Source organism: Eschscholzia californica, unplaced genomic scaffold, assembly GCF_041429995.1.
Source record: "Eschscholzia californica isolate CP2 unplaced genomic scaffold, dmEscCali1.0.p SCAF_3, whole genome shotgun sequence".
Lineage (NCBI taxonomy): Eukaryota > Viridiplantae > Streptophyta > Magnoliopsida > Ranunculales > Papaveraceae > Eschscholzia > Eschscholzia californica.
Genome location: NW_028238420.1, coordinates 20,343,062 through 20,357,191, shown reverse-complemented (window position 1 = coordinate 20,357,191; position 14,130 = coordinate 20,343,062). Strand labels below are relative to the sequence as shown.

At 34.8% G+C, this 14,130-nt stretch overlaps 2 protein-coding genes across 2 annotated transcripts; one reads left to right on the top strand and one right to left on the bottom strand.

Moving 5' to 3' along the window:
• Positions 1–226: 226 nt before the first annotated feature.
• On the bottom strand, positions 227–2,485 carry LOC147548947 (uncharacterized). Its single transcript, XM_086668161.1, has 5 exons — positions 2,081–2,485; positions 1,708–1,981; positions 874–1,255; positions 679–821; positions 227–555 (listed from the first exon to the last, which is right to left on the bottom strand). Exons 1-5 carry the CDS (start codon positions 2,483–2,485, stop codon positions 227–229), a joined length of 1,533 nt encoding a protein of 510 aa, XP_086524287.1.
• Positions 2,486–11,222: 8,737 nt separating this feature from the next.
• On the top strand, positions 11,223–11,966 carry STN1 (Nucleic acid-binding, OB-fold-like protein). The gene has a single exon (XM_086669700.1). It carries the CDS (start codon positions 11,266–11,268, stop codon positions 11,755–11,757), a length of 492 nt encoding a protein of 163 aa, XP_086525826.1. The 5' UTR covers positions 11,223–11,265; the 3' UTR covers positions 11,758–11,966.
• The last annotated feature ends 2,164 nt before the right edge of the window (positions 11,967–14,130 follow it).

Here is a 14,130-nt window from a genome sequence, read left to right as displayed (position 1 = left end):
ATAAATGCAAACAAATGGTTGCACATCATACAGATGCAACCAATTGTATGCATATCAAATTGTTCCCATCAGGTCTGCAACACAATAACCTAAAATGTATAACCAGAACAGTTGCCTGCAACACAATACATTTTCATACATTTAACCAAAACAAACATATCATACTGAAACGTCAAATAATCCTTTACATAGAGTAACAATAAAGAAATGAATGTCAAAATTAATCTTAATTCAATATTGCTGCACACGTTCTTTTGTTGTGATGCGATAGCTTGCCACAACGTTCACATTTTCTCTTCCTCTTAAACTTGCTTGCTCCAGCACTCTCAATTCTCACACTCCTTGGCCTACCAGGTGGTCTCTTATTTGATGGTGGATTGATTATCGTCTCATTTGCTGCAAACTCCTTGGGTTCATCACTGTTTGGAATGGGAATAATGGCGTGTTCATAAGTTTTCTTGAAGCTCTCGGTCGTAAAATATTGTTCAAAAAATGTATCCATAGGTCGTCCATCATACTTGATAGCTATAATAGCATGCTCACATGGGAGACATTCTACTTGTCATTTCAAACACGAACAGTAGAACGAACTCAAATCAACTAACTGGCTTGGTGTTGAAAAGATCTCATATAAAAATTTCGATGATTTTACAACCTTCCATGTAGAGCCGAACTTACGCCTTTGTCTTATGATTTTATCTATCTCTAGACACAACAAACTAGTCCATTTTTCAGCTAGTTCAAGTATTGTTTGCATCATTTCCATCATTCGTATACGAATGGTTTCTAACATTAGAACTATCGACATGCCCCTTTCCTCTCTAGTCCAGGAATTATAACTCTCAGATAAAGATGAATAAACCTCACCATTACCTTTTACCGACAAAATAAGAGTTTGCCCATTTTCCAGATGGGCAATTTTTAAAGAAATCCGTCAAACGTCTACCACCTACTAACTCCATCTCTTTAAAATGAATGATAAATTCATCCTTAGTCAGCGCACGAGCAGCCTGATATAACAAAGACTCAATGTAATCTGCTCTTTGAGCACCATAACCAATTGCATTAACTAAGTTGTTCCTATTATGCCACACACAATAACTATGGTGTGCGTCTGGAAAAAGATCACTAACTCCTTTGATAATACTCGAGTGACGATCAGATAAGAAAGTATATGTACGACTTCTATCAACAACACGAGCCAAATTCTCCAAAAACCAATTCCAATTTGAATTGTTTCCAACACTAACAACAGCTAAAGCAATAGTAAAAAAATCCTGAAAAAAAACGTAGTTAAATAAATAAATTGCAACTAGAAGACAGTTTAAACAAAACTATATAAGTTCATTAACTTAAGAAACCATACCAAACATGTTTGCATGACATATATTTACAGAGGTTGAACATGCAAACATGTTTGCATGACATAAATTTGCAAATATGGTTTGCAGAACACATTGATGCAAACAACAGTTTGCATAACAAACATGCAAACAGGTGTTTTCATAACACACATTGCTTACAATCAGTTGCTTGCATACAAAAACCTAAAAAGGACCTACAACAGTTTCAAACAAACTATCTTTGCATACATTTAACAAGAAAAAACTTCATATTCAAATGTCAAATAATTCTTTATCGAGTGACAATAAACAAACAACTATTTATAACATGAAACTATATAAATTCATTAATTAGAAATCATACCTTCATTGCCATTCTTTGCACAAGCTGTTAGCAAAGTCTCCTTATATTTGGATTTAAGATGCGTCCCATCAATCCAAATAACAGGCATGCAGTACTTAAAGCCATGAATACAAGCCTCGTATGCTATAAAAACCCTTTCAAACTGATAAGTGTCCATATCAAGTTGTAGCTGCACATAACTACTAGGATTCCACTTCATAATGGACTTCGCATACCAATCAAGTTTAGCATATCCAGATTCCTCATCACCAAATGCAGAATCAAGTGCTTTTTTCTTTACATTGTAAGCAATATAATACGGGATTTTAATACCATAATCTGATTGAAAAGTAGTAATAATAGCCTTGTTTTTCTTTTTCGGATCAACCTTTACTTCACTTTCTATCAAATTAGATACAACACGAGAATGAACTGCTGGCTTGTTTATATCAGTAAACCCCCCACCACAAGTGTGCTCAGGAACATATTTCTTCAAATAAAATAACGATGAAATACCAAACCTTGAACAACCAGAAACCTTCCACCCACAACCCTCAACCGGACATACTGCTTCTACCCGATGAGCATGGTTCCTCTTCATTCTATACCCAAAACCAAATTTGATGCAATACCTATTTAATGCAAACCTAAATTGATCAGCACCTCCTTCAAACTTCTGACCAACTTCGGTAAACACAGATCCCCAAGATTCAGACCGGAGAGGATGTTGGAACAACTTCGATGAAGAACCAGCTTGAGTAAAACAAGATGAAGCACTAGATGACTCAACAAATTCCATTTACTGAACATCAAAACAAATCTGTTAACAATGCTGCAAATACAAAAGCAATGTTCTACCCAATTGTGCAAACACGAGTTGTAGTTCTACCCAAATTGTGCAAACACAATTTGTAGAACAAATTCATCAGAAATAGATGTGTAAAATCATCAAAACCAACAAACAATTCATGAAAAAAATCAAAACACTAAACATAAAGCAATCCATAATACATAAAACAAAAAAAAACATATATAGGTTTGAAGATTCATCAAGTAGCGGAATATAAACAGAGGAAACAAATCAAAAGATAAATAACAATCTATTATATAAATACAACTAGGTTAAAGATGAAAAAAACTAACTTACAGTAAAGAAGATGAAGAAGATGAACTGAGGAAACGAAAACGAATAGTTGATGAACAAATCACGGGACGAATACTAAAACTTCCGCAAGATGAAAAAACCCTAATTCTTTGTATAAAAGGAAAACTAAGAGAAGATGAAGAACTAGAACTACATATGAATCAGTGAAGGAAGCAAGAAAACTTCAAATCATCGTCTTCTCTTCGTCTTCTCCCCTATCAAAATCAAAAATCTGTGCCCTATTTCTCCCGTCGAGTTGCAGTCATAAGGTAGAGAGAGCAAAATAGAACTAAGGGTATTAATGGAATATGATAAAATTCTTTTAAAATTTTGACCTGAATAATAATTAACGAAATTATTTTAAACCTATCCTCCAATTAGCCTTAATATTTTGATAGAAAAGCCCTAATAGTAAAAGATTAAGGCTTTTTTAGCTATTTTGAAATTATTTACTACCTAATTACTCATTTCCCATATATATATATATATGGGATGCCAACAATTTCAATTTAGGGTTTTAAACCAAAATAAATATGGTTTTAAGACTCTAGGGTTTTGCTATTAATTGATTTAAGAATTTCTTTCTTAGGGTTTGTATACATCTAAACAATAATTCAGATTTACCTCTCCCTATAATTTATAGGAGTCATCACTGAGTGCTTGAAAGAACTTCAGTTGAGCTTTTTAATGGTGGCGGGTTGCAAGTCAAAACGAGAAGATGGTGGAGGAACTTGAAGAATAATATGAGATCAGGGTTTTTTAATGGAATGTTACTGTGTGCTTCCATAACTCAGTTGGTTAGAGCTAACATGTGATGATAAGACTAATCTTAAAATTACAAACCCAAGATTGTGAAACTTGATAATTTTTTTTAAAAACCCACAAATTGAATAGGTTTCACAAGATAGATCTTGATTTATTTTCAAACCAAAACATAACTGAAAGTGAAAGATAGACGAGAGAGAGATACTTGTTGGGTGTGTGTTAACAAATATTACTCTAAAGCATTAATGAAATAAATCCAAAAGTCTGATTTAAATAACAATCTACTATTATCCAAAAATAACTAAGCCGACTCAAACAACACCAAAAATCCTCAATCAATGTTTATCTGATTCAAAATCTAATAATAATGGACATCAATGTTTATCTGATTCAAAAAAGCCACCACCATCTCCCATATCACCGTGAGAGGAAACCCACCTTCTTTAGGATATTTCTCACAAAAGATATAAGTCCGTCTTCCCGGCGGCTGAAGTTGTGTGCAACTGGATAAAATCCTAAATTACTAAAATAGTAATGAAATATATATATACTAGGTGTCCACCGCGTCCTACGGACGCGGTAGATCCCTTTTGGCTAACGCCTTTGAGATAAAACGTCGAGGGCAGTTCCTTCTGAGTGGTGAACGAATATCGGGGCGGTGCATATACCGAGACGTTTATGCGACCCGAAATTCATCTTTACACCAATCCAACATTGTACAGGGACCTGTAATTCGCATTTGCTATGCGAATTACAGCTATCTGTCTAATCCTAAATGGTCTAGAAATGACTTTCGAGACGCATAAACGTCTCGGTATATGCACCGCCTCGATATTCGTTCACCATTCAGAAGGAACTGACCTCGACGTTTTATCTCAAAGGCGTTAGCCAAAAGGGATCTACCGCGTCCGTAGGACGCGGTGGACACCTAGTTGTTAAAAGAAGGGATAACCAATTCATCACAATTATGAAAAAAAATAGTTCATTAAAAAAAATAGTGCCTACATTGGTAAATCTTTATGAATTGACAAAGTATTCTAAATTTACTATTAAATTTGATGCGAAATACAAATTTTAACACATTATCTTATGACAAACCAAACTTCATGAATATTTCAACAAAGAGAAAACACAAATTATTTAGGGAGAAGATGATGATATATAATCCAGGAACGCAATTTTAGACAAAATAATTCGACAACGTTCATTATTCAATCATTCTCCTGTTAAAAAATATTAATATCTTAATATAAAAAGAATTTAATTTTCTAATAGAAAATTAAAGTTATGTATAGAGTGAAATAATTAGGTTCTTACTAAATCAACATATTCAACAATTATTATGAACATGGGTAATATATCTAATTAATTAAATGAAGATTTCTTAAACCAACAACACATTAAAAATGTACAGAAAAGTAAATAGTTCTTTCCAGGGAACTCTCTCACTCAAAAAAAAAAAACAATGATTTACAAAATATAAATGAAATTATTATTGAATTAAGTCATTTACCTTAAAGAGATAGAAAGACCTTTATGAGTACGAAGAATTACAAAGTCTTTAATTGTGATCGCTATATTAAGCCATTTACATCAAAGAGATGGAAAGATGGAGAAATAATAAATTGACGGAAAACAATTACAAATAGGAGAAAGAATGAAAAAGAAAGAAATAAAGTAGTTACATTGTGACAATTATATATTGAACAATCAATAAGAACAATTAAATACTAAACTATTTATATTTGATACTATTTACATTGTGACAATTATATATTGAACAATCTAAGAAACAACAATTGGAATAGGAGCAAGAGTGAAGAAGATTAATGCACCATGTAGATGTAGGTGATGAAATAGCCTTCTCTCGTGTAGGTGATGGAAAAACAAAAAATAACATCCTCCAACAACTACACCGTGCGTGGAACTATCATCCGGATATGCTCGTTGTTCAACTCCTTAAATTAAAGAAAACATTTTCTTCATCTGAGAAAATAAAGTACATACAGTTTCTTCTTCTTATTCCATGGTCACTCCTTAAATTAATGAAAACAAAAAACCAATACAAAATATATATCAAACAGAAATAGAAGATGAAGAAAGAAGAAATACATCTCTCAAATAAAAGGATAAGAAGTCCTATTTGCCCATGAAGCCATCTAAACAATAATAAAACTACTATATCCGCTACTACCTCTATCAATAAATAGACCAAGAAGATAAAAACGACTGGGAGATATAGAGGGAAAGAAATTATTTGGCTGATTAAATAAGGAAGGAGAATATATATTGTGGGTTGTTAGATATTTCCTCTCCACTAATTTCTCTTACTCCCACAATCTTCCCCATGTTATATAAGATATTATATGTGTAAATGACCATTATGGTCTTTCGGTTAATTACATTGAAGTTAATTTAGTATGTAATTTTTCACATAAATAAGGGTATTCAAATCCACGGGCAGTTTGGTAAGTTCCAGATATAAGTTCAAACATATTCCAAAAGAGAAAATGAAGGAAGTTAGATTAACTGGTTTCAAACTCATTTTGAATCATTAGATTGTAAAAACCGTAGATGAAAATCCAAAGACTGTGAATATCCGGAGATAAATCTACGGTCGAGCTCAAAAAACACCATTGTGCTTTATATAATAGATATATATTTAAATCAAAAATAAAAAAAATACCTTCCCCGTTGTCGGTGTTCACTGTTGTTGTCAAGGTCTGAAAGTCGGGGAGAAACACCGGCAACTCTACTGCTACAAATGGATTTACAACTCCGTGTTGATCTCATATTATTCTTCAAGTTCCTCCACCATCTTCTCGTTTTGACTTGCAACCCGTCACCATTAAAAAGCTCAACTGAAGTTCTTTCAAGCACTCTGTGTCCATGCAGTATCTGTGTTGCACATTATAAAAAGGCATATGCAGGTTACGTTGCGCCAATGCTCCCCATGTCAGATTGGGGCGAGGTAAATTTTTATCCATGTTACTTCTTATTTCATTCTCCATGCCAATATGTAGTTTTATGAGAATATATTCTTATTTGTGTTATTTCTTATTTATTCATAATGTAGTTTTATGATGAATATAATTTCTTATACTTGTTATTTTTATGTACAGCCTCATTATCAGGTTGAACCACCAAAGTTGAGAAGACCACCTGGAAGGCCGAAAATAAATAGAAGAAGAGATGCAGATGAAGAAATACCAATGAGGGGTAATAACAGAAGATGTAAGAAGTGTAATGAAATTGGCCATAACTCAAGGACGTGCAAAGGTCCAAATAATCCGCAAGCAAGGAAAAGATCAACAAAGAATCAACCAACACCTTCAGTACCACCTTCAGCCAGACCACCAATACCACCCTCAACAGCACCACAATTGCCACCAACTTAGAACTTTTTTTAGACATTTGCGTTTTGGACAGGTTACTTTTTTGGATAGGTATTATAGATGCATACATATTACGTTGTAGGTGGACACGTTACTTTTTGTTCAGTTTATCCGTGATAGATGGATATGTTACTTTTTCAGAAGTTATTTTGTGGACAAGTTATATCTCATAGATGAACAGGTTATACCTGATTGGGGAACTTGTTATTTTTTTAATAGACTTGTTTTGGGTTTGAATCTACCATTTTATATTTATTTATTTTCGTTTAGAAAGTTATATTATCTCAAAGAAAAATACGAAAAGAGAAGATGGGTGGAGAAGAAGACAGAAAGATAAACAGACATGAAGGAGTTAGAGAAGAGATGAATTGAAAAGAATAGGGGCAGCAAATAAGAAAAGTAGAATTAGTAGGTCAATATCGCCTGACTAAGTCAATCTGGTCATATTACCAGGGTCAAAATGGGCTACCAAGTCAGCGTGATGGGTTGAAGCCACGTGATTTAGCAATTTAAGGGCATTTTCGTCGTAAAATCTGGTTCCTAACAGAAATATGACGGAAAGGATACACGGAAGAGGGTAAACTGAATTTCTAATTAGTGAGGTGGGTAAGCTCAATTAGCGATTAGCGACAGGGGGTAAACTCAAAAAACCCTTTTTATCTGTTTATCATGAGTAGCTAAACACCTAGTTTAGGGTTTTGATGACGTTTTAGTTATGCATGATCATTAGATGATTATTTCGACAACTTAGGTACTTAGACATATTTCGATTTCTTTTTGAGTCTTTTATTATTTATACTTCGATAGTCTTGATCCATTATATTTAGATTAGGTTCTTTAATATTGGATACTTGATAGTTGATAAATAATAGTTAGAGTCCTTAAGAATTGATTATTTGTTTAATTACAAAACGATAATAGATTTAAATCGATGTTTATGCATGATTAAAATAGATTCAAAACCCTAGACTTCTCCCCCATTACCCGTTCACCGTTATTACATATCTACATTATTTTAATACTTTACTATTTAATTGGCAAAATCAAAATCGAATTCAAAAAACCAAGTTACTTGTAGGTCTTAGAGTGAGTTTGACTTAGTCTCCGCGGATCGACTTAAGTCTTACCGGGTTTACTACTTAACACCCGTATACTTGCGGGTGGAGACCTATTAAGGGTTACCCCAAATAGGTCTCCACCCGCAAGTATACGGGTGTCAAGTAGTAAACCCGGTAAGACCGGAGTCGATCCGCGGAGAATAAGTCAAACTCACTCTAAGACTCTGTATGGAGTCTAAACAATACAGTGCTACGGATAATGGGGAAGAAGTCTAGAGTTTTGAATTTATTTTAATCATACATAAACATCAAGTATCCAATATTAAAGAACCTAATATAAATATAATGGATCAAGACTATCGAAGTAAAAATAATGAAAGACTCAAAAAGAAATCGAAATATTCTAAGCACCTAAGTTGTCGAAATAATCATCTAATGATCATGGATAACTAAAACGTCATCAAAACCCTAAACTAGGTTTGTAGCTACTCATGATAAACAGATAAAAACTAATAAGTATGAAAGAGAACGAGAGAAACATAAGAGAATAATCACAATTTTCTCGCTGATTTACCCTCTGGCAGCCAAACAGTCCCTTCGGGAAGTATTTTCCTTCTGTTTTTGTTATTTTCCAGACAAACAGACCAAACAGAGTCTTAAGGAAAATGATTTTCTCGTCTTCTTGGAAATAATTCTGTGGGAAAATTATTTTCCCTCTGATTTTCTCGTCTTCTCCAACTATTTTTCTCTCTCTATTTTCTGAAAACTGACTCTCTCTCCTTATAAATTCTTCCTTTCTCTCACTATAACTCTATGTTTCTTCCTTTCTCTCACAAAAATTCAGAAAACAGTAGCAAAAGAAGAAAAAAGAAAGATGATATATAAAAACTCTTAATTGTAACTTCTCAATCACTAAACAACCACTCTGTCTCTCTCTCTCTCTATTAATCTCTTTTTCCCTCTGTGAATCACTCAATTTCTCACTTTCTGTCCTCTATTAATCTCTCTTTTCTCTCACAAAAAGAAGAGATTACAAAAGTTAAAGCAATAAAAGATAATTCTCCACTCTGTTCTTAGCCGTCTGGAGATGATCCCCTCTCTGTTTTGTTCTCTGCTCTGTTATATAGAAAGGAAGAAAAGAAATTCGAAATCTTCCTTTTTTTTTCAAAAATCCTCCTGAAATCTCTCTCTGGTTTTGATTTAGGAAACAATCACAGTGCTCTTCTTTCCTTCTCGTTTTGTTTCCAAATCCAAAAGAGAGGAGGAGAATAGGCCCCCTAAATCAATCAATCTCTCTTCATATTCTCTGTTTTACCAGAGAAAGAGATATATAAAGTATTTCTCACAACTTCTAGCCGAGCTCCCTCTCTTTAGATTCAAATTTTCTAAAAATAACTCTCTCAAAATCCATCTCTATCCAACTCGATTTCTTTCTAAATTTGCTGATATTTTCTCTGTTGTTGGTTTAGAGAGGATAGAGATGAGATCAAGAGGAAAGAAAGAATCAGATTTCTTTTCTCTAAAACATTTGCACAATCTTTTTGAAAATCATTCCATAAGCTTTCTCAATCTTTCCATTTCTAAAAAGAAAGCAATTTTTTTCTTTCTCTCTCTATTACTACTGTAAAAATGGACATTTCCCTTTAAACGGAATTTTGATGGGAGAAGACGCGGGCAATTTACCAAACCTGGCGTTAGCTGTAAAGGAGGAGATTAGGTGCATCGCGGAGCATGTAAGGAAAAGGCTACAACGCACTTCAGTGGTGATGTTACGTACACAGAGAAACTCATCCGTTAGATCTGGTAACGTGCGAAGGGGACGCCGTGTTATCTTGCGACCCAGTACACGGGATCAAAGCCTGAAGAGGATACTGAAAATGTCCCGCTAATGCCCACAATTGTACCGAAAATCTCCCTTGAGCTGCTCGTTTTCTGCCATGTGTCCTTCTTTAACTTTGACTACAACTTTGACGTTGTCTATTTTCGCATCCAGACTCCGATTTGACCTCTGTTTTCGCCTACGGGTTCGTCTTGGGCTCCACTTCTCATCCGACCATAACATTAGCCAAAATTACCAGGCTACCCTTATCACTGAAACGCCTTCTGTGTGTCTTTCTCCCGTTTTTATCCGTTTTTCGCGTTCAATTTTGTAGAATGCACCTGGACGAGAGAAACAAACAAATCTTCAAAGTAACTGCTCTAAATGGACTAACTAGCCCAAGTTAAGAGATTCAGATGAGACATTTTCATGACTCATCAGCGGTGGTGGTAGTGTGAAGAAATGGTAGTGGTATTATGTTTGCGGCTTTACCATGGATGATCAATCTACTACAACAATGGAAGTCGAGAGGGATGTAAATTGGTATTTTCTTTATTATTAGTATTATCAGTTATTTTGTTGACCTTTAGGGTATTTTCTTTGAGTCTGTGTCTAGTTAATTTCTCTCCTTTCATGAGGCACTTTACATTCGAAGTTCTGAGAATTTACTCATGTAACTCTCTTGTAGCTTGCAGAAGAATAACAATTATCATCCATGTAACTTTGTGATTGTATCACTTATGAATGAAATATGGTTTCGCGTGGTTTCAAAAAAAATAATAATAATAATAGCAAACCACAAAGTTCACAACTCCAAGTAGTAGTGTCGCTCTTTCAACAAAAATAAAATAAAAAATAGTGTCACTAGGGCCGAACGGCCTAGCAGGGCTCCTATATACCACAAGACAAGCCCCCCTCCCCCCACCCCCACCGTATCTAGTTTGAATAACCCGACCAGTTGACACCACTAAAACAAAATTATGAAGCGACTGAAGGCGTCTGCAATAATTACTCCTCACACCCCACAGAGTTTATTGACTGAAGTCAATATCCCTTGACTCCAGAGAGTTATAGGCGCCCTCTCTCGGTCTGAGACACCCTAGGTTTCTTCAAGCTCGAAAACCCTAGGTCGAAAGCAAGCTCAGAAATACCTCAAAAGCCCTAGTCTGAGGTATCATACCCTAAGTCGACAAACTCGAAAGCCCTAGTCTGAGGTATCATACCCTAGGTCGACAACAAACTCGAAAGCCCAGGAGACCAAACCCTAGGGGGCGCGAATAGCAATTATTGAGGGCGCCTTGTTGGCAAGATCTCAATTTCGGAGTACACAGCGGATGGGCTACAACCCTGTACGCAAATACTTACGAAAGGGGTTTAGGGTTTCAGATTAATCTGAATATGGATCCGACAAAAATAGCTCATGTGAAACTCCTCGCTTTCGATTTTCTCTCTCTAAATCAGACACCTTCATCAGTTGATGTTCTTGTTCATAGAAAATCAAGAGCAATTAGCAGAGCAGAAACCCTAGGAGTGGTAGTGAGTAGAGAATACAAGCCCAATAAATTCTTGAGATTCGTAATAGATGATGGAACTGGTTGTATACCTTGTATTCTATGGCTTAATCAACTTACTTCTTCTTACTTTTCAAGGAGGAGAAACCCTAATGATGTTCAGTTATTGGCGGATATGGCTAACCATCACGCTTCTCTGATACAAATTGGGGTTCTTTCTAGAATTCGAGGTCGTGTGACAAGTTACAGAGGAAGTTTGCAGATTACAGTGTTGGATATTTTGATTGAGAGAGATCCAAATGCTGAGATTCTTCACTGGTTGGATTGTATTAACCTAGCTCGGAATTGGAGAAAGAGCAGGGCACTGAATTCAAATTAAAGATTTGGTTTGCTGGTTGAGAAGATTAAAGAGGAGAGGAAAAGGGCGGATGAAGATGGGTAAAATGTAATTTGGTAAAAGTTGTGATGTTAGTTATTTACCTATGATGCAATTTTAGGATTGTTCTCTAACACAAACTTGATTCCTAGGGTTTTCTACTTTTCTCGAATGACTTACAATTGTTTTCACAGTGAGTTTTTTTGTTCAAAGAATTGTTTTCCCCATTGGTTATACATTTGTTCCAAACTCCAGAAGTTAGAGGGAGGGCCGGCCCGAAGCGAGTTTTAAGAATGTGGAGTACACAAGTTTCAGATAAAAGAAAAAATTTATATATCCGAACTTTCTACATTTTCCTTATACATAATGTGAGGTAAAACCATGAAACTTGTGTTCATAACTTGAAGATTGAATTGTCAACACTTGGTAGCCCAAGTGGTTCCAAGGTGTTGACATAAACTCCAGAAATCCCTGGAGGTCTCAGGTTCGAATCCCAGAGATGGTGGAATCTTTGGTTATTTGATTTGGGATTATTAGGGTGTAAATAATGTAGTTGGGCTTTAGGCCATTGTCATGTTGGGCTTTAGGCCCGGTCTTGTTTCAGTTTGAGTGGGCAGTTATTGAGCGTATCACATCTTTGATGTATTAATGCCAAATGTAACGACATACGTAGATCGTAGTCGAATTCCAAAAAAAAAAACAAAAAAGAAAAAAAAACTTGAAGATTGAATTGAAAGAGTTACTTGGAAATTGATTCGGGGTTGGAAAAGCCTTGTCGGACCTTAGTCGATCTCCAGGTCAAGTAGCTAAGCGAGTTTAAAACTCGTCGACTAAGTAGCTTTTTCGGTTTCTTTTTCTATTTTAAAACCGAGAAAAAATATTAGAAAATGATTATCTGAGAAAAGAATCCAAAATTTTGTAGCCTTTTTATTTACTTACAGTGACAGTGTTGGTTGTGGTTTGATGGTGGTTGTGTGGTGGAGGTTTAGTAATGGTGGTGGTCGTGGTGATGATGGTGGTGGTCGTGGTGATGATGGTGGTGGCAGAGGAGGTATAATGGTAAATGTTTAGCAATTGTAGTGGTAGTGGAAAGTACCATGGTGGATGTTTAGTAGTGGTGGTGGTGGTAGAAGTGTAATTACAAAAAACTGTTTAATGGTGGTGGTTGTAGTCATGGACGGACCAATGTGAGGGCAGGAAGGGGTAATTGCCCCTGGTCATTTTTGTAAAATTTATCAACAAAGCTGGGTATTTTAGTTATTTTACTTTTCCAAGAAAGTCTGTTTTAGACAAATTAGAGAGGCATGATGGTTTTGAGAAACCCCACCCGAGACAAAGCTTTACTGAGTGTTTGGAGGGAGGAAGGGATTAAATCTTTTTTATTCATCTTATCTCCCTAAAATTCTTCAATATTTCAGTTTTCTTGCTCTGATTCATTCATTCATCTTTAGTTGAAATTGTATTAGACTCTTAGTTTCTTCTTTGTAGATTATTTTAGGGTTTAACTGTTTTGCTCTTGTAATTGTTATTGATTAGTTTAATCTTTGGAGGATTGAACTTATGTAAATTATCTGTAATGAAATTTCTAAATTGTTTTAGGGTTTCTCTCTAAATTGTTCAATGATGAAATTTGATAAAGAAAACTTATTGGAAAATGAAAATTCATAATTGTTTCTCTTAAAATTATTTTAGGATTTTGTGGCTTCTTTCCCTAAATGATTATATCTTGATCTTTCAATTAAAAAAACTAATGTAAAACCTAGATAGTTCATAGTATAATAGTAGAATTTGACTCAAGACTAGGTTTCGTTTAAATTAGTCTCTTAAAACCTTAAACCTAGATACGATATTACTGTTTAGGTCCAATTAATAATTTGATTCCTTATTCGACGAATACGTGACTATTGAACAGAAACGGCTAGAATGTGATTCAAAAGTTGAATTTCACATTCAAAATCATAAACCTAGATATTATATTTACTGTGTAGTCAAATAAACAACTTGATTTGTAAAATTGATATGATGAATGGGTGATTATTATTTAGTGAACTTAATTTGGTGGGTATCTTTTACTTTCTATCTAGTATCCACGCAAATGGGTTTAGCTTGATGAGTTGTTTCTACAGATGTGTCTAGTAAGTTTTTATTTTTAGACATTACATGCTCGTCAGTAGAAGCTTATGAAAAAATTTGTTAAGCTCAAGTTAAGGGTTCGCCTCCCATGTTTGAAATCCTGGTTCCGCCTCTGGTTGTAGTGTTGAAGTTTAGTAATAATGGTGATAGTGGAAGTATGGTAGAGATTAGTAATCGTGGTCGTAAATACAATTTTTAATATGAAGGAAAAAATGCTTATATTTGAAATGGAACTTCGGTTGT

What these genes read in the sequence shown, in the direction of transcription:
- LOC147548947 (XM_086668161.1), bottom strand. Translation starts at nt 2,485, where the DNA reads ATGGAATTTGTTGAGTCATCTAGTGCTTCATCTTGTTTTACTCAAGCT. An exon ending in CTAATTTGATAGAAAGTGAA is followed by an intron (nt 1,982 to 2,080) that starts GTAAAGGTTGAT and finishes TACAATGTAAAG; the next exon opens with AAAAAAGCACTTGATTCTGC. An exon ending in TGCAAAGAATGGCAATGAAG is followed by an intron (nt 1,256 to 1,707) that starts GTATGATTTCTA and finishes CTATTGCTTTAG; the next exon opens with CTGTTGTTAGTGTTGGAAAC.
- STN1 (XM_086669700.1), top strand. Translation starts at nt 11,266, where the DNA reads ATGGATCCGACAAAAATAGCTCATGTGAAACTCCTCGCTTTCGATTTT.